Here is a 19153-nt window from a genome sequence, read left to right on the forward strand (position 1 = left end):
AGCGGTTCAATCCCCTAAGACTCAAAATTTACTGAAATGAATGTTTATGCACTATAAAGCAAGCCCTAAGCACATCTGCGGATACAATTCCACAGGAAGGAATGTGTAGATTACATCTCACTCATAACAAAAAAGAAGACATCAATAACTTAACGGCTATGAAAACTAGAATGCTATTTGGTAATAATACATCTTTCGTATGACATGATGGTATTGTAAAATCATAAACACCATCCCCTCTGCTTCCCTAATGAGTATGTTTAACAAATATTTAATAATTTTCAATTAACTACCTTGTTTTCCCTAAAATTTTTTCATAACGCAGAATCCTAAGACAAAGAACACACTTAAACCAAAAGGGAATGAGGAGAGGAATGATAAAATAGAGAGGCAGCCCATCTTCATGAGACTGACTCTAAGTATTAATCACCCAGTGGAACGCCTGGGGGTAATGATTTGATAGCTCTAGATGATTTTAGAACTCTAGAGCCATGAGTTCTAGGACATTTCCTTTCACATTCCCTCTTTTCCCACCATAAACTCACCATACTCAGTTCCCGGGTTCTCTTCCCGATTTCCCTTTCCACCTGGTGCAGTTCCAAGCTCAACTGCTCACTTGAGATCATTCCAGGCCATTTTGGAGGTGGTGGTGGGGGCTGTGATTGGCCTGCCAGGGTGTTCGCCTCCCTCTGCAACACCAGCCTGTTACTAACAGCCTAGTGCATAAAGCCAAGCACACACACAACTCAACACACATCACACCATGTAGAGAATGACCAGGCCGATTCCAGACTACAGCCTTCAGCAGCTTATCACTCAGGCAGTTGCCATAAAAATGATGCAACTATAAGACACTGTCTCTTTCTTTGAATACTATTTGAATAAAAAAAGAAAAAAACAGGGGTTTTAAACTTAGTGAATAGCAATTTAATCTTATGTATAAGTTGCTCTTTTAATTTTCTTACTTGAAAGAGGTCAACTATAAATGTGCGTCTCTCCTTTTTTTTATTGAATTTTCTCTGAAGTAAATTCTGTGATTTATTTCAATGAAACCTCAGTAATGGCAACGACATTTATTTAACCCTAGTGAATTCAGCAAGTGGCAAGCCTCTAAATGATGCTGATATTCTTTTGGGACAGAAAATGGGTCTAGAAATATCAACTAAGACAAAAAGCCATGAATCAGCTGTTTAAGGAATCATGCTATATGGAGTTAAAGGTCTGAATCTTTAAAAAGCTAATGAATTAAAGACGGACATAATTAAACCTAGCATTCTTTTTCTTACAATAGGAATCAGCAAGAAGTTTTGGACCAACATAAATAAAGGGCAAAAGGAGATATGAGTTATTATATAGGTTTTATTATGAGTTATTATATAGGTTTTTAAAAATTCTAAACCTTACTGCTTACATAAGAGCACAAACCAGACATGTGTTCCAAAAAACAATCACCTACTGTCTTCCTAGTAAGAAAGTCTAAGACAGAATTAGTTAGAAATTTATTTCCACGGTGATGCCTTACTTATATTAAAGATCTTGGTAGAATGATAAAGACTGTTATAATAGTATCTTTTTCTCCAGAATGGAGCAATGTATTTATCATTGGAATGTCTTTAGTTTTCTATATTCAAAGAATATGTTCCCACGTAAAGGATAATAGTATAAACAAAACCTAGTCTTCCTGGGGTGGCACTTAAAAGAGATTTTAAATTCTTTGTTTTCTGATATTTTGTTTCCCTTAAATGTCAGGCAGCAGAGTGGAAAGAACACTGAATTTGGAGTATGAAGACTTGGGTTCATGTTTCAACCTCTGTTTTCTTCAACCAAAAAAGGGGGAAAATACTACCTGCCTAACCTACCTGTCAGGGACGTTTTAAGGGTCAAATAAGATATGTGATAGCAATTTAAATTTAAAGAACCATATTAATGAAAGGTGCTATTATTACACATAGGCTGTTTTTTTAAGCCAAAAGTCTAAGTTTCTACTTTTTAAAGATTTACAGAGGCTAGCCTGGTGGCACAGTGGTTAAGTTCACATGTTCCACTTCCATGGACTGGGGTTCACCAGTTTGGATCCTGGGCATGGACCTACACACTGCTGGTCAAACCACGCTGTGGCAGCCGTCCTATATATAAAGTAGAGGAAGATGGGCATAGATGTTAGCTCCGGGCCAGTCTTCCTCAGCAAAGAGGAGGGCTGGTGGCAGATGTTAGCTCAGGGCTAATCTTCCTCAAAAAAAAAAAAAAAAAAAAGATTTATAAATAAATGCTAAGGATTAAAGGAAATAAGAAAAATTAAAAACAAATCATAAGCTAAAAGAATTTGTTGATAAAAACTGTATACCTTAAACTTAAATGTGTCATGAGGGAATATAAGCTCCTGTTGGGAAATTTCAGATAACCTGTTTTCTATTCTCAGGTAATAGAAATCCTAAGTTTCCTACTGTCCCAGAGTTGAACTCTAAGTCCTTAAATTTTCTGAAGAATGAATATGTGTACTAACTCTTAAGAAAGACCATTAGATTTTGTGTTCATAGTACCTCAAAGTTTCTCCTTTTAGAATCTCTGAGAACGCCTCAAAAATTGGAATGAAAAAAAAAATCTACAGGTTGGTACCTCTAGTCCACGTAGCTGGGTCTGTTGGCTAATTTGTTGGTTTAGCTGCTGCAATTCTAGCCGAAGTTGCTCCCTCTCAGCAGATGGAAGGGGTTTTCCATGACTGGCCACTTCCGAGATGGATACTCTCTCCCTTTGGTGGGAAACAAAGTATGGAACAAACTTTAAATTTTATTTTCTAAAAATATTATTGACCAGAAAAACAGGAAAAGTTGATTAATTTTAAAGGTTTGTAAAAGTAAAAACAATGGCTCCTACCTTTCACTGAAGTGTCCCTGAGAAGGTATGTTTTGATGAGGTGAATATGGAGAACCTCCCCAGCCACCATGGGTTCCATATGGACTATAATCTGGAAGAGAATAATTTACTGTAGTATGATGTGCTTCTTGTTTTAAGGTAGCCATATCTAAAAGACACAGGCATACTGTGTATATGCCTATCTGCAAAGATGTCTACCAAACGGTAATAGGGTATTGATGTTCATTTTTTCACCACTAAAACGACAGTCTTTGTCATTTTTCGTTTGAATCGTTCTTTAAAAATGAGAATGTATTATTTAAATAAAAGCAATGAAGCTATTAAAAAAAACAGGCAATCTTCACATACACACATTTTAGTCTGTACCCCTAGAATTCCCAGAGATAAGTGCATGGAACAGTTTGAAGATTACTGCTTTGGAAGACTGTGGAAAGCACGGATAGTAAATGTGGAATAGAGGTGGTGCTGGACATCATGAATGCGAACCCTCTAGATCGGCTTACTTCAGAGATTCTTACCTGAAATGTTAATAGGTTTTGTGGGAGCTCCCTGAGGTGCCATAGCCTGCATTGGACCAGCACCCTGATATATTGTTTTGGAAGTTCGAGAAATGGCACCAAACCGAGATACTGTTGGTCGATCTCCAAATGGGATGAGGTCATCATCACTGGTTTCTGCTGTTCTTCTCTGGAGATCTAATCGCTGGTCTCTCACTCCTTTACTCTCCACGTTCTGATAAAAAGTAAAATGAGAAATCCACCCCACGCTTAGATCTCTAACATAATTTCTTCTAGCTCTGTAATAAGGTTAAAAAAGCGTGCAATGTTCTCACTGGTAAGACTAAAACTTAATAAAACTTACGACAACTTTGGTTGTCATTATAAAACACTTTTTAAAACTTTGACCACTCCCCCACAATAAGAAATATACTTTACATCATGATCCAGTACATATACACATTCAAATATAAAATTTCATAACACATCTTTACCCTTACTATATGTAATGTACTCTAGTATTTATATTGTTATTACAATTCATTTCTTTAAATAAAGGTTCGTCATGACCCACTCAACTAATTTCAAAACTCAACAGTTAGAAAAACAATGTTTAAAAATATAAGTGTCACCACAGGTTTTTCAAAGGGCTTCCAGTCAGAAAGAAATAAGTACCGAGAAAAATGGAAATGGAAATCTAATCGCTGGACCCTTGCTACTCAAAGTAGTCCAGGGACCAGCAGCGGCAGCAGCATCTGGGAATTCATTAGAGATGTAGAATCTTAGGTCCCATCCTAGTCTTACTGAAACAGAACCTGCATTTTAACAGACCCCTAGGCAATTTATATGCACATTAATATTTGAGAAACACTGGGCTAGACTTCTTATACCTGTATGGGAGATTTTCAATTACACCTAGTATATAATTAGGTTAGGTTAGCAGACACTTTTATCCGTTACTGATTTAAGGAAATGAGTTTTATTTTGCTAATATTTATGTTACTTTAATATAATAACCCTTTGTGAAAGCCAGGTACAAAGCAAGGGCTCCTCTCTATCTCCAACTCCTCATCTCATTCCTGTTCTTAGAAGGCTGTTTCCTATGGCCTAACAACGTTTCCCTAATCCCACCACAGAAAAACAAAAGGTTCGGGGCTGGCCCCAAGGTTGAGTGGTTAAGTTCACACGCTCTGCTTCGGTGGCCCAGGGTTTCGCCAGTTCGGATCCTGGGCGTGGACATGGCACCGCTCGTCAGGCCATGCTGAGGTGGTATCCCACATGCCACAACTGGAAGGACCCACAATTAAAAATATACAACTATGTACCAGGGGGCTTTGGGGAGAAAAAGGAACAAAAATTAAAAAAAAAAAAAAAGAAAAACAAAAGCTTCATTTTCGCTTTTTCCTCCTCTATATCCTTTTCTTCCTCTTTTTTTTGGGCTGGCATTTAATGGTATTTATGCTACAGATAATATTTTACTCATTTATAGTGGTATTAGCATCCAACTATTCCTTTTCTAATACCAAGAATTGGTCTTCTCTTAACCACGTGGACAAGTATTTGTCTATGAAAACCTATATAATAACTTAGGGAACCTTGTTAGAGTTAATAAGGACAAATGGTTTGAGAATAACAGTCAAGGCATATCCTTCAACCCAGCTATTACTTTCTAAGCACGAGTTTCATGCATGTACACAAGGAGAGAAACACTAGATTGTTCACTGTAGCACTGTATATAATAGCAAAACATTAAAAATAGCCTAAATGTCCATCACTAGGAAAATGAATAATAATTTACATATATTTTTGTTATATGACATCAGCTATCACAAAATAGTATCTGATGAAAACAGTTAAAATGAATGAAATTATGGGTATAAATTTGGATACATCTCAAAAACAACGCTGAATGAAAATGTAAATTCAAGTATATAATATATACAAGGTCTATAAACATGCAAAACAAAATTGTCTAGGAATAGTATAAAATTATCCATGAAATTATGATAAACTCTCCATTCAAGATAGAGGTTACCTCCAGGGAAGGAGGGAGGGAGAAAAATGAGATTAGGGAGGTATATTTAGGAAGATTTAACTACTTCTATAAAGTTTTATTTCTTTAAAAAATAAAAAAGCAATAAAGATAAAATAGTGAGATATTTTAAGTTTGGGTATTAGATATACCAGTGTTACATTATTTTTTGTTAAAAAACAAAACAGTGTAAGCTTAATAAGCTTTAGTACACCACAGCTAACTTGAAGCTAAGTAGCTGCAATTCTGACTCAAATACTACTACTGTTCACTAGATTCAACTTTGTTGTTTAAACCTCAAGAGCTGTAAAAGAGTTATAACTTATTTGGACAAGCAATCTAAGATTTTGATTAATTATGCAAAATAATTTAATTTTGGTTCTAAACAGCTGTTGGGTTAATTGCTGGCTACAAAGAAATATAATAAATACTCATCTTCGTCTAGATAAGTATTAAAAGATTTTTACTTATACCTGAAAGAAACAAACAAAAAACCATACTGTTTAAATATAATTCAATCACACAGTATAGAATATGGCCTGAAATCTTAAGCAAAGGTCAATTATTTGTGTCTACACTATAATGGGGGATAATTTATTTGGCTTATCTTGATCTGTATTAATTATGGCTTAGTTATTACACATACCATCATTTCCACACTCCCTGCTGCCACAACATCTTTGGGTTTTGCATCTTTGGTTCCAATGTAGGAGCCGATGGTGTCACATGACCAGGGAGAGTACTGGCTATAATCATTTCCTTTGTATTTCCCAGCTACCTTCAAGTCTTCCTCCAAAAACTACACATGGGGGGAGAAAAAAAGAAACAAAATAGGAAATGGGTCTAAGAATAGCAACATAGAGAAAGCAAGAATTTCTTAGAACGTTATGCTGAAGCAACACAGTGATGGTTATTTGATTTGTGTCCCAATATGAGATTTTTGTAGACTGAAAAATCTGTAATGTGAAGAATGATGTTTAGCCTTTACACTTTGTTAGCGGAGGGTCAAAAAGAAGTATCTCAATGTCTTTCAAGGAATTAAGCTAGGATTTTTGAGGAGGTTTGCTCATCCTCTTTTTCAACAGATGAAATCAACACTTAAACAAATAAGTACCAGGCCCTAGTTTTACTAGACTCTCCTCAATGTTTCTTTCAATAACATTCCAAATAAACAAGAACATTAAAAACTATTTACAACGTAATTTAAAATGTTCTATATAGTGCATGATGATGCAATAACTTTTTTACTGAAAACTCTTTAACAGCAATAATTCATATCTTGAATATATTCTGGTCCTTAGGCTGAGTCAATGAAGTGAAAAGGATAAGATGCCTAATTTTATTTTCTCAGGATGAGTTCTGAAATTAGGTAATAAGAGAATAGCTATTCTAGGTCTAAGGTACTTTTACTAAAATCGCAGCATTCACATTTGTGTGATATTTTACAGTTTTCAAAGTACTTTTATATACACCATCTTATATGTTCCTCATGTCCATGAGACACACTGGTGATCTGACCAAAGCTATACCAGTATAGGGCAGTGCTGGAACTAGAACTTTAATTCTGCTTTCGCTTTACCACAGATACATACACTGATGATACCCTAGGGGCAACTGGTACATTTAAGTGGCTCTGTGCCTCCCCCTATACTAAGAAAAATCTTGTCCTTTCTGAATCATCATTATTGGTCTTCTGCACTGACAGAGGGTCTGCTATTCACAAATACTCATTTTCAACTATAACTCCTGTTTTTATTGTTTGTAACCTCTTTCTTTTTCTGTCCTACCTCTATTTAAAAAATTCCATCTTCTATTTCTCCTCCACTCACAAACTTCATGTAGAACAGCTAGCTTCTTAAAGACATGACCTACTAACAAGAGTATGTCTTCCAACTATAATGTATTATGCAGCTGTTAAAAGAACGAGATAAATTTATACACTGACATAGGAAGACATCCAGAACAATTCGTTACAGTGAAGAAAAATAAAAAGAACGCAAAAGACACAAACAAAATCTCAAGATATACTACTAAATGATCCCATTAAAAAATAATAATGATATGCTAGTTCATGCCAGAAAAGTTGAAATACATATACAAAGGCGAAACATATAATAAACTGACAGTGATATAGAAAATAGGGTTTTGAGAACTTTCTATGTTATGTATTTTTATAATGCATAAATTCAGTACAACTATAGTAGGTTGCTTATAGTCAGAACTGATGTTTAAATATATAGCTTTGTATGTCAGTAACTAAAATAATCCTAGATAAAGTTCCTTAACAGCCAGGCATTATTATAATATTTATTTGAAGTAAAAGAATAAAAAATACAAACAGTTGTTATTTACTGAACGCCCGCTATGTGCCAGATGCCTTATGCCTTATTTAGTCTTCACCACACCTCTATGCGGTAGGCTTTATTGCACCCGCTTTACAAATGGGGAAGCCTGAGCCTCAGGGTTCAGGGAGGCTAAGCAACTTACAAAAGATCGCAGACTAAGCGACACAGCTGAACCTCAAAGATAAATAAATGCGATTCCAAAACTAGCTCACTTTTCACAGTGTCATATTACTTTCCATATTTAAAAAACCAGTATGGCATAATAAGATTCTAGGGTGTCTCTACTATATAGTTTTTGAAACAACTATCATGTAATGTCATACTTTACAAGTAAAATCACAATAGAAGATGTTACAACTTTACTTATTAACCCACATGAACTGTGGAAAATTCATCCAAAGTGTTTAGATATGAAAGCTAGTAGATCACTTTCATGGACTCAAAAGACTACTGTTTATTATATGCTATGCGATGCACTTAAGTTTTCAATTTTCATTGCTTATTATTCATAATTTGTCAGATAGCAATGTTGCTTAGAATCAAAATTCTACATGTAAAGGATGTAAGACATTTTCCTTACACAGCATTAATTGCAACCCTGCGGAGAATCTATTTGACTTTTTAAAAAAACATATATGCATGTTCTAAGCTGAGGCAGTACATACAATCAGTAAATCAAAATAAATAAATAAATAAGATTAACAAAGCAAAAAGCTGGCTTTTTAAAAGACGAAAGTGATAAATCCCTAGCAAGACTGACCAAGAAAAAATTATTACCAATATCAGAAGGGGAAAAATGAACACCACTATAGAACCTGTAGACATTAAAAAGTAAGACAACATTCATTCAAGATAACTATCAGCACTGTCTTGTAGAAATACAAGGAAGATGAGCCCCCAAATTATGATTTATTGCTCTGCATTACATTAACCAGTTTATTCTAGCAACTTTCAGTGTTCTTTTTTTCTGTCTTTCACTACCTATATTAACCTGTCCTATTCTTTGATCAATTTTAGCATCCTGCTGTTTTTCTCATTCTTCAGTTAAATAAATCTTTGACGTTTTACTTATAAAAACAGTCTAAAACTAAGAACAGAAGGGAATTTCATTAATCTGATAAAGATTATCTACAAAAACCCCTACAGCAAACATTGTAATGGTGAATTATTAAAAGCTCCATTCGCTCAAAGACTGGAAATAAGTCAAGAATACCTGCTATCATCCCTTTTCTTCAACAGTGTACTGGAGGATCTAGCCAGCACAACAAGGTAAAAAAAGAAGAGATATAAGGATGAAAAGAAGACAGTAAAATGGTCATTATTCATAGAGGACATGACTGTATGCATAGAAAATCCAAAAGAATCCACTAACAAATACTAGAATTAATAAGGAAATTTAGTAAGGCTGCTGAATATAAGGAACAATACACAAAAATCTACTTAATTTCTCTATAACAAAGAGAAAATGAAATTTCAGAAAGGGTTCCATTTATAATAGCTCCAAAAAACATCAGTTATCTAGGAATAAGTTTAATGAAAGATATGCAAGACACTGAAAACTATATGATATATGACACTGAGAGAAATTAAAGAAGATCCAAGTAAGTGGAACATACACCATGTTCTTGAAGACTCAATACTGGAAAGACGTCACTTCTCCCCAAATGGATCTAAAACAACACTGTCCAGTGGAAATATAATGAGACCCACATATGTAATTTAAAAATTTCTAGTAGCCACATCAAAAAATAAAAACAGGTGAAATTAATTTTAATAATACATTTTATTTAATTTAATACATCCAAAGTATTATCATTTTAACATGTAATTAATAGAAATATATTAATAAAATATTTTACTTCTTTAGGGGTACTAAATCTTCAGATCCAGTGTATGTTTTATGTTTATAGCACATCCGCACTCAGATTAGTCACATTTTAAGCACTCATTAACCACATGTGGCTAGTAGTTACCATACTGGACAGTGCAAATCCAGAGATTCAATGTAATCCTAATAAAAACTGCAGCAGATACTTTCATGGACATCAACATGCAGATGCTAAAATGCGTTTGGAAATTCCAAGAATCAAGAAGAGCAAACGTAATCCTACAGAAGACCAAACTAGGAAACATACATCACCACATATTAAAATGTACTATAAAACTACACTAAAACAATATGGTGTTGGTGCCAGAATAGAAAAATACATCAATGAAACAAGATAGAAGAATAGAGTCCAGAAAGATATACAGTTACTTGACTATGACAAAGGTGACCTGATTATGATAAAGATGACTACAGGGCACTGGGGAAATGATGGTCTTTTCATTAAATGATGCTGGATCAATGAGGTATCTTTTGGGGGAAAAAATGGATCCTGACTCCTAACACACTACATACAAAAATAAATTCTGAATGGTTCATAAACCTTTTAGAAGAAAACACAGGAAAATATCTTCATAACCTTGGGAATAGGCAAAGATTACTTAAACGGGACACAACAAACCACCAACAAAGGAAAAATTTATAAAATGAGATTAAAAATGATGTGCTTACTTCCTCTTGGTGGAAGGTAGGAGGCAATGTTGGTGAAGGTGCAAAAGGAGGTGGAGAGATAACCTTCCTTTCCTCTAGCTGGGCCATTATCTCCTTTCGTCTTCGATGTAGCTCATCTAGACTAGGATGGGGCTGGGGAGGAGGAGGGAGCCGGCTGCAAGGAGGTTCCTGAAAAGGCAAAGATTAGTAAAAGTTGAAAAAGAACTCGAGAACACATTAATTCATTTAGCACACATTTCAAGTAAGAAGCAGCTTTTACATTCATCTTAACACATGGAAATACCAAGACTTAATAAAACAAAGCAAAAGAAAATCCCAAAACCCTCTCAGGATTTCCCGAAGAGCTAAATTTAAGTTTCTTTTTCTTAGCCAGAGATCATAACTTCCAAATAGATCTAGAAATGTTAATAAAATCATCTAAAGTTCAGAAACTAAGGAGGGTTAGTGGGTTTGGGGTAGGAATTTTTTTTCCCTTTAACAGTTTAACAAAAAAAAAGTAATAACCGATCCAAATTATGAAAAGATTCAAAAAACAGGGGAGAAGCATTCTTATAAAAAAGAATTGATCAAAGAGTTATTATCATGGCAAAAAGGTAAAAAAAAAAAATCACAGCAAGCAATAATCAAATTAAATCTATGTAATAAGAAAAAAAAAACAGCATACTCTGATGTACGAAGGTCTGATCTGAGTTGGATGAGGAGCCACTGGATAGTAACCCTCCATCTGTGGGTATCTTTCTCTGGATTCTGGTACATACGATGGTACTGCTGCAGGTGGAATCTCAACAGGTATAGGACTTTCTCGGAAAATCTCTTCTCTTGCATAAGACTGAGCAGAGTATACTCGACGGCCATCATAGTGTGGTGGGTACATAGGAGGGTACTGTTGTGGCTGTGTGCCATATTGAGAATTTACTACACGATCTTGGAGGTAGGGTGAATAATGATCCAAGTAGGGAGGACTAGGTTCAGGAGCAGATGGTGGAGGTCGGACAAACCGGGACACACACTGCGGGGGTGGAGTATAGTACATACCTGTACAACACAAAAGAGGAACCAAAAGCAATAAACTAACCTATTTTTCTATGTAATACTTTCCCTTTTAAAATAGTTCAAAACTAAAGAATTAACAATCCACTCATTTCTTTAGAAGTTTTCCCCTCTGCTCATGTAGTCAGGTTAGCTTTATGAAAAATAATGAGCAAAAATTATCCTTAAAAGTCATTGAAAAAACTAATCTATTTATAACCTACAATAGTAGACTGGCTCTCTCAATTGTTTGCTCATCTTTCTGGTGTGTGTTAATGCAGTGCAAATACTGGAAAGCAAAAAACTGCACTTCTCTGAGGCTCAGATTCCACAAATCACTCGTTTGCATGTTTTGAGTGTGAAATTGAATTAACTGGAAAGAGATGTGGCACACAAAAGATCCATTCTGCTGGTGCACACCTAGCAGCTACTTCACAGCTCTAGGAGTTCTGGAGCCCACAGTCGTAGCAAGAGCTTCCCGATCTAGACTGGCCTCAAGTGCCGCGATCCTGGAGGTAGCGGTTGGGCGGATGTCTCCTGTTTCTACTGCGTCTTCACTCTAACAGGTTCTTCCCGCAGCTAGTTCTGGGACTCATTCCTGCCGGCCTGGCTTAAGCCTGCCTTCCCAGCATTTCCACTGATTCTGGAGGCACTTAAACTCCCTGCGTTAAACCTCTTTCTGCTTCATATTGCTAGAATGCCTTCTGCTATCTGCAGCTGAACTCTGACTGATACAGTGCATTAAGGTCACCTCAACAAAAGTCGTCAGGTTTTTCCTGAAACGGATGGTCAAAAGGAAGATATGAATCAACTTTTATATTTTTACATGTATTAATAATGCCATATCAATTTAAAACTATTTTTTTGGAAGTAGAGAAGACATTTCTGATTCAAAATTAAGGCAGCCTTGGGAAAAGGAAATGAACATCTTTAATCTATCCCACGTTAAAAAATAATAGCACTAGACCGTCTCTGACAGAGAGCGCCAACACTTTAGTTTAAAAATCAGTGTACATTTTTTTCATATGAATTCTATCTGTGAAACCTCAGTTGTCATCTCTCCTTCATTCTCCACACCTACTATTATCATTAAAACTGGCTAATTTTTCAAATTTGTCTATTTTCTAAAATCCCTTCTTATTCTTTCTAACCTATACTAATCCAGGCCTCAGCAATCACACTTGCATTAACAATAGTCTCCTTACTCTTCCTTGACTCTAGACTCTCTTTGCAATCCATTTGTAAATTTTCCTTTCTATTTTCTAATACCTCTATTTAGGGCATTTTTCCATAAAGTCTTTTTTTTTTTTTTTTGAGGAAGATTAGCCCTGAGCTAACATCTGCTGCCAATCCTCCTCTTTTTGCTGAGGAAGGCTGGCCCTGAGCTAACATCCGTGCCCATCTTCCTCTACTTTATATGTGGGACGCCTGCCACAGCATGGCTTGACAAGTGGTGCCATGTCCACACCCAGGATCTGAACCATTGAACCCCAGGCTGCCGAAGTGGAAGTGTGCACTTAACTGCTGAGCCACCGGCCCCATAAAATCTTTTTGATTCCCCAAGTTCTCAATCATCTCCCTTGAGTCTTGTAGTTAATTTCTACCACACTAAGATTAACTACCATAACTGAACACTTAATTTTTAACATACATACACACACTCCCACATACATATACATACTCTCATAAATAGTTTTCTATTCTTTACTAATATTGGTTCTACACTACAAATGCTCTAAAAGTATACAGGCTGCAATTTTTCATATATATTACAGGGCCCAGAAAAATATTAGGTGATAACTGAAAGGAAGAAAAATGTACTGTGTGGGTTTAATTTATACTCACTGTAATATTAAAGTCTTTATTCATGCTTGAAGAAAATTTTGGTCAGGAAATACATACTGCCTTAGCAAATTGCCATTGTCTACTTGGGTGACTTGTTATTTCTATAAATATATGAACATATTTAATATACAACTGCTTTTAGTAGTTAGGGCAAAAGGCTATAAAAATAGCTTTGCTACTTCATATATTTTGTACTATTTAGTTGCACATAAAATCTCAAGTTTTTCCCAAAGTATTAAAAAATGCATTAATTTAATCTTAAGGAGGCTACTGTAAAAATGATCACTCTTAGTTGGAATAGTTCTCATAACTCCTAAGAAAAGTGAGTGACGTCAGTGAAAGACCATTACCCTGTTGATAAGGTGCTGGTTCAAATGGTGGAGCAGCTCCTCGAGGATCCTGATAATAAACGTCTGCCTGTTGTGCTGGATACAACTGAGAACCTCGTGGGACCATCTGAAGTGGTTTGGTGACAGGCATAGCAGCCAGGTCTGTTGGCCCCCTTGGAGGTGCAGGATGTGGATTCACAGGTAAGGCAGATATACTCTTAGGGACAGATTCCAGCCTAATGGGAATAAAATTCTGCAAGTCAAGTTGAAGGTCTCAAAAATACTTCTAATGTACACAAATTGCTAAATGTGAAAAAAAAATTGCCACAATTTGGGAAACTGGTTTCTTCCAACAGTCTCTCCTTGTACAAAATTTGCAACCTTTGATCTCATTTCACCTATGCTAATTGTGTCTTAAAAGTCACTAGCACAGGAAATAGATAGAAAAAACAACAATATAAAGCCCCTAAAATGAGTTTTTTAAAAAACAAAACACCGATTATCCTTTCTTCCCTCTACTTTATGTTTATTAAGAAGAAACTTTAAGTAAAAGTTAGGAAAAACAACATACAGGTCAGGGGGGGATCCAGGGGCACTACTGCTCAGATGGTCTATCTTTCCTGGTTTCAGACTAGAATCGTAGCTGGGATCCGTTCCTCGTGGAATCAGCTGTGCTGTATTCCCTGCTGACACAATTCCATTTGGCAGAGCAGGGGGTTTTCTGCTAGGCAGATCCACTGCACCTTCATCTGGAAGAATAGCTGCTGGAGGCAGGCCCACCTCATTAAGTTGACCCAAAGAAGCACTCAGGGGTCTCCTGGGAACCAGGCGTTTGTTCATTTTACGAAATCTACATAAAAACCAAAGGCACACACCAAAGTTACAAAACCAAAACCAAGACCTAAAACCTATTTAAGAAACAGATACAAAAGGAAAAGATTCCAAGCATATTATATTCTAGAAATTCTCCTGAAACACTGGCTCTAGCTATCAACTTGAGAACTTTTGTGTGTTTGTGTGTGTGTGTATGTGTTCTATAAAATCTCAAGCAAAACACACTAAGTATAAAATTCCTCATAACGAATACAGTTGTCTCTCAGTATCCACAAGATACTGGTTCCAGGCCCCCCACAGATATCAAAATCTGAGGATGCTCATGTCCCTTACATAAAATGGCATAGTATTTGTATATAACCCAAGCAATCCTCCTGTACACTTTAAATCATCTCTAGATTACTTCTAATACTTAATACAACGTAAATACTACGTAAATAGCTGTTATACCATATTGTGTAGGGAATAATGACAAGAAAAAACAATCTGTACACGTTCAGTATACAAGCAACGACCACAGGCCTTTCAATCTGAGGGTGGTTGAATCCACAGACGCAGAAGCCCTGGATATAGAGGGCTGACTGTATTTGTAACATTACAAATCATGCTAATTAATATTTGTACTATAACTTACTTTTACTGAAATTTCTACTTCTAAAACTTATTGGAGGAGGGGGTAGAAAAATCTTTAGAGGACAGCTTCTGAAATATTTTACTTTAGCTTCCCCCTAAATGTTTTGGGCTGTGAGCCTATATTACACATTAAGAATAAAACAAAAAGCCAGCGTGCACTGAGAAAAATTGACCATTTATTCCATTAAAAATTTTAAATAACTAAGAACAGTAATTTGTATCAGATCTGATTCAGAGATGCTGATGTTATACGTGCCTACACAAAACTGAAATCATTTAAAAAGTGGGTTAATATAAGCAATATAGAATAATGATTAAATTTTAGCAGATGCTGTGGTATTAAAGGCATGTAGATTCTTAATCTCACCACAGCAAAAAAAATTAAGCCATCAGACTCTAGTATCCTTGTTCCTCGATAATGAAAGTAAATCTATTTGCAACTGTTAGTGCATTTAAAAAACTAATTTGAAAGACAAACCCTCATAAGACTAATGCTATTTTTCCAAAAGTTTCCCATGTTTGACAAATTTCTAGGGGTAAAAACTACCCATCAGGAGTAACCACTGTTAATTTGGTATATAATAATACAGATTTTTCCCTCCATACAATGGCTTAATAGTCATATGTATGTAAGACTATTATTTACAGAAATAGGGTCATATATGATTGCTTGGTAATTTTTTTCCTCCACTTTGTAATCTGGGATATTCCCTATATCAGTACATTGCAGGTCGTTTCTAATTTTTTGCTATTAAACCAATGCAGTAACAGGTAATGAAGCGCATGTACTTGTACCCTTCTGTGAGTAACCAGAAGAATTGCTAAGTCTAATATAACATTGGAAATTGTTATAATGCTCCAAAACTATTATAACTTCTACGGATAATAAATGTCTTTTTAAATATCTCATCAAACACTGGGTAGTATCAGTTTTTGTTAACTTGACAGCTCAAAAATATCAAATTTTGTTTTAATCTGCTTTTCTTTAACAATTAGTGAAGGTGAACAAAGTTTCACATGTTTACCGGCTATTCGTATTTCTTCTGTGAACTGCCTATTTATGTTCATGATCCACATACCTACTGGTTCTTCTCTTACAGATTTGTAGCAGCTCATTTTATGTTAGTGACATCAGCCCTCTATATGTGATTTCCCCACCAATCTGTCTTTTTTTTTTAAACTGTGGTGTTTGGGCCATATCTTAGTTTTAAATTTTATGTAATCAAATTCATCAATCTTCTTCTTTATAGATGCTGGGTTGTCCTTCTCAAAAAACCATTTCCTATTATAAGATTATGTAACAACAACAACAACAACAACAATCTATAAGTACCTTATGGTTTCCTTCTTAAATACTTAAATCTGATACATTTATAGTTCATTTTGGTAGAAAGGTCAGAATCCAGTTCTAATTATTTTTTAAATGGACAGCAGTTGTTTCACCACCATCTTTCTTGTTATTGATGTGAAATGCCACTTTTAGTACACATGCTAAGTTCCTATACGCATCTGGAACGCTTTCTAGATTTTCTATTCTACTGCACTGATCTGTGTACTCCTAAGCTAATACCACAGTGTTTATCTTCACCTTAGCTCATAATTTAGGTTAACAGTTATTAGCCTAGTCTCTGTTGAAGATTTCCTTTTTCAGAATTTTCCTGGATATTTGCAAGTATTTATTATTCCAAATGAATGATTTCGTTAAGTTCCAATAATCATCATGTTAAGATTCTAAGTGGGATTTCACTGAATTTACTGTTTAAGAGAAAATAAAATCTTTATAATGCCAAGTTTTATTCAAGATCACAGTATGTTTCTTCATTTCTTCAGTTCTTCTCTTACATTCCTAGGTAGGTTACTAATTCCTGAACATTTCTTATCAGATTATTATTTGGTACTTCTTTTTTGTTGGTGTTGCTAATGTGAAACGGATCTTTAATTTTACTGTACTTTTTAACTGGTTATGTTTCCCTTTTTAGTTTATATGAGAGCAATTCACTTTTGTAAACTAATTTTTTGATTTGCTGCATCACTAAATTCTCATTTCTTTTGTTTCTGGTACTTCTCTTGAGTTTTTCCATATAATGATTTTACAGCTATTTTCTTGTTTACCTATATTAACAACTACTTCCAGAATGTTAAATAATAGTCTTACTAGGAGAAAATGTTGCCTTACTCTTGACTTTAACGAAACTGAATCTAATATTTTATAAGTATCATGCTATCCTGTTGGCTTTGAGATACAATTAATTTGAGATATAATTATCATGTTGAGAAAGTATCTATGATATTTTTGTTCTCTTAAAGGATTTTGACCTATTGTGGACATTGGATTTATTCAAATGCCTTCTGGCGTCTTTGGATATGACCACATGGTATTTCTTCTCTAACCTATAGTAATTATACTGTGCTACTTTCGCACTTACTCATGGTGTCTATTTTAATGTAGTACTGAATTCTAAGTTTTAATATTTAGGATTTAAAAAATATCAATATGTGAGATGGATCTTGAGTTTTCTTTTTTTTTTTTTTAAGGATTGGCACCTGGGCTAACAACTGTTGCCAATCTTTTTTTTTTTTTTTTCTCTGCTTTAGCTCCCCAAACCCCCCCTGTACACAGCTGTATATCTTAGGTGAAGGTCCTTCTAGTTGTGGGATGTGGGACGCCGCCTCAACGTGGCCTGACGAGTGGTGCCATGTCCGCGCCCAGGATCTGAACCCTGGGCCGCCGCAGCAGAGCGTGCGAACTTAACCTCTCGGCCACGGAGCCGGCCCCTTCAGTTTTCTTTAATTGTGCTATCTTTGTCAAATTTAGTGTTAGCATTACACTGGCTTTATTAAAAAAATGAAGAGGTTTTCCTTTCTTTCTACTATGTGCTGGAAAATTTAACATCGTTGGAATTATCTGGTCCTTGAAATTTGAAAGAATCTATGAAACTGTATGAAACTTAGCCTGGCAATAAAATTATTTCTTGAATAGAGCAAAGGGCAAATTTTTCCACTGGAAATGCATTATTCAATTACTTAAAATGAGTCAGTTAAAACTTATGAAAATCCTTAAAATTTTTATTCTTTGGGGGAAGTGAAAATGACTTACTTCTAGATTTAGTTAAGCATAGTTTCCCTATTTGTTGGCACAATGTAATGGAAGCTGAAGAAACTGCTTCAGTTTTCTTTTTTAAAATTCTGTATTACTTTCTAAACATTTCCTGTTCCATAAAGAGAATACACATTTCCATAAAGAGAATACAACTACTCCTTCTGCATTTCTCAATGGCAGCAAATTACTCTACTTAATGATTCTACCTTATTCTATAACAAGCTAGGAGAAGGCTGAGTCTAATGACTTTCACTCTTACTTTTCCAGTTCCTCTTGTGAGTGTGCAAACGTACAGCTGGCTCCCCGAGGGCATCCTCCTCTCTGCTTCATATCTCGACACATGTATGTTTTGTATTTGCTATGCTGTGGGGGCTAAAAACAAAATTAAAATATTAGGCATTAAAAAAGAAAAGACGTAAATTCTACGTTGCCATTTTAGAATCTTGATAATCTAGATGAGTAACTCAGACTAATTCACACACTTATGTTGACTGCCAGAGCAAAGTCCTGGAAAGTCATTTTGTCTGAAGTCTCAGAGGGTCCAAAAACAAATAAATTAATGAAAAGGAATTTAGTCCTGATTTTTCTGATATGTTGGTATTAATTCTCAAACATGTAGCACTATATAAGTTCTTGATCAAATCTCATAAGGGCTCTGATCTTTCCAGATTTTACAATGGACAAACCACTGGGGTTTAGGACTTCCAAATGTTTAAACTCTCTTCTAATATTTGTTTTGGACAATGTTCAGTATAGCTATACCTATAATTAAGTTTCCTAATAACACACCACAAAGCTACAATAGGCCCTTTCACTGAAGAATATTCTGTAACCAATTCTTGACATGCAGAAGAATATACCAAGGACTTAAAATATCCCCAAAAGTACAAACGAAGCTTATTATTTACAACTCAGGGATAAGGCAGGAGGATGCTTTTGGGAGTTAATGAGATATCAAACACAACACTAAGTTAAATCAAATTTAATGTATTTTTTCATTTATTAGCAGAACTTACAAGTTAATATTATTTTTGTTACATTCTTCATGATGTCTAATGGAAAAGGGAGTTAAAAATAG

The 19153-nt window shown here is 35.2% G+C and overlaps 1 protein-coding gene across 10 annotated transcripts in view; it reads right to left on the bottom strand.

Moving 5' to 3' along the window:
* Positions 1–19153, bottom strand: part of RC3H1 (ring finger and CCCH-type domains 1) — a 72309-nt gene that overhangs the window by 1994 nt on the left and 51162 nt on the right. For 2 of the 10 annotated variants that reach the window (XM_070267717.1, XM_023640578.2), the window contains exons 9-18: positions 18335–18447; positions 14080–14358; positions 13530–13744; positions 10970–11340; positions 10306–10473; positions 6050–6202; positions 3393–3606; positions 2875–2965; positions 2617–2749; positions 546–689 (exon numbers count right to left, since the gene is read on the bottom strand). In XM_070267717.1, coding sequence (XP_070123818.1) covers positions 546–689; positions 2617–2749; positions 2875–2965; positions 3393–3606; positions 6050–6202; positions 10306–10473; positions 10970–11340; positions 13530–13744; positions 14080–14358; positions 18335–18447 — 1881 coding nt within the window. Of the gene's footprint in view, positions 1–545; positions 2231–2616; positions 2750–2874; positions 2966–3392; positions 3607–6049; positions 6203–10305; positions 10474–10969; positions 11341–13529; positions 13745–14079; positions 14359–18334; positions 18448–19153 lie in introns of all 10 variants that reach the window. The other 8 variants (XM_023640577.2, XM_023640576.2, XM_070267718.1 and 5 more) reach the window with 6 other exon arrangements.

Source organism: Equus caballus, chromosome 5 (genome assembly GCF_041296265.1).
Source record: "Equus caballus isolate H_3958 breed thoroughbred chromosome 5, TB-T2T, whole genome shotgun sequence".
Lineage (NCBI taxonomy): Eukaryota > Metazoa > Chordata > Mammalia > Perissodactyla > Equidae > Equus > Equus caballus.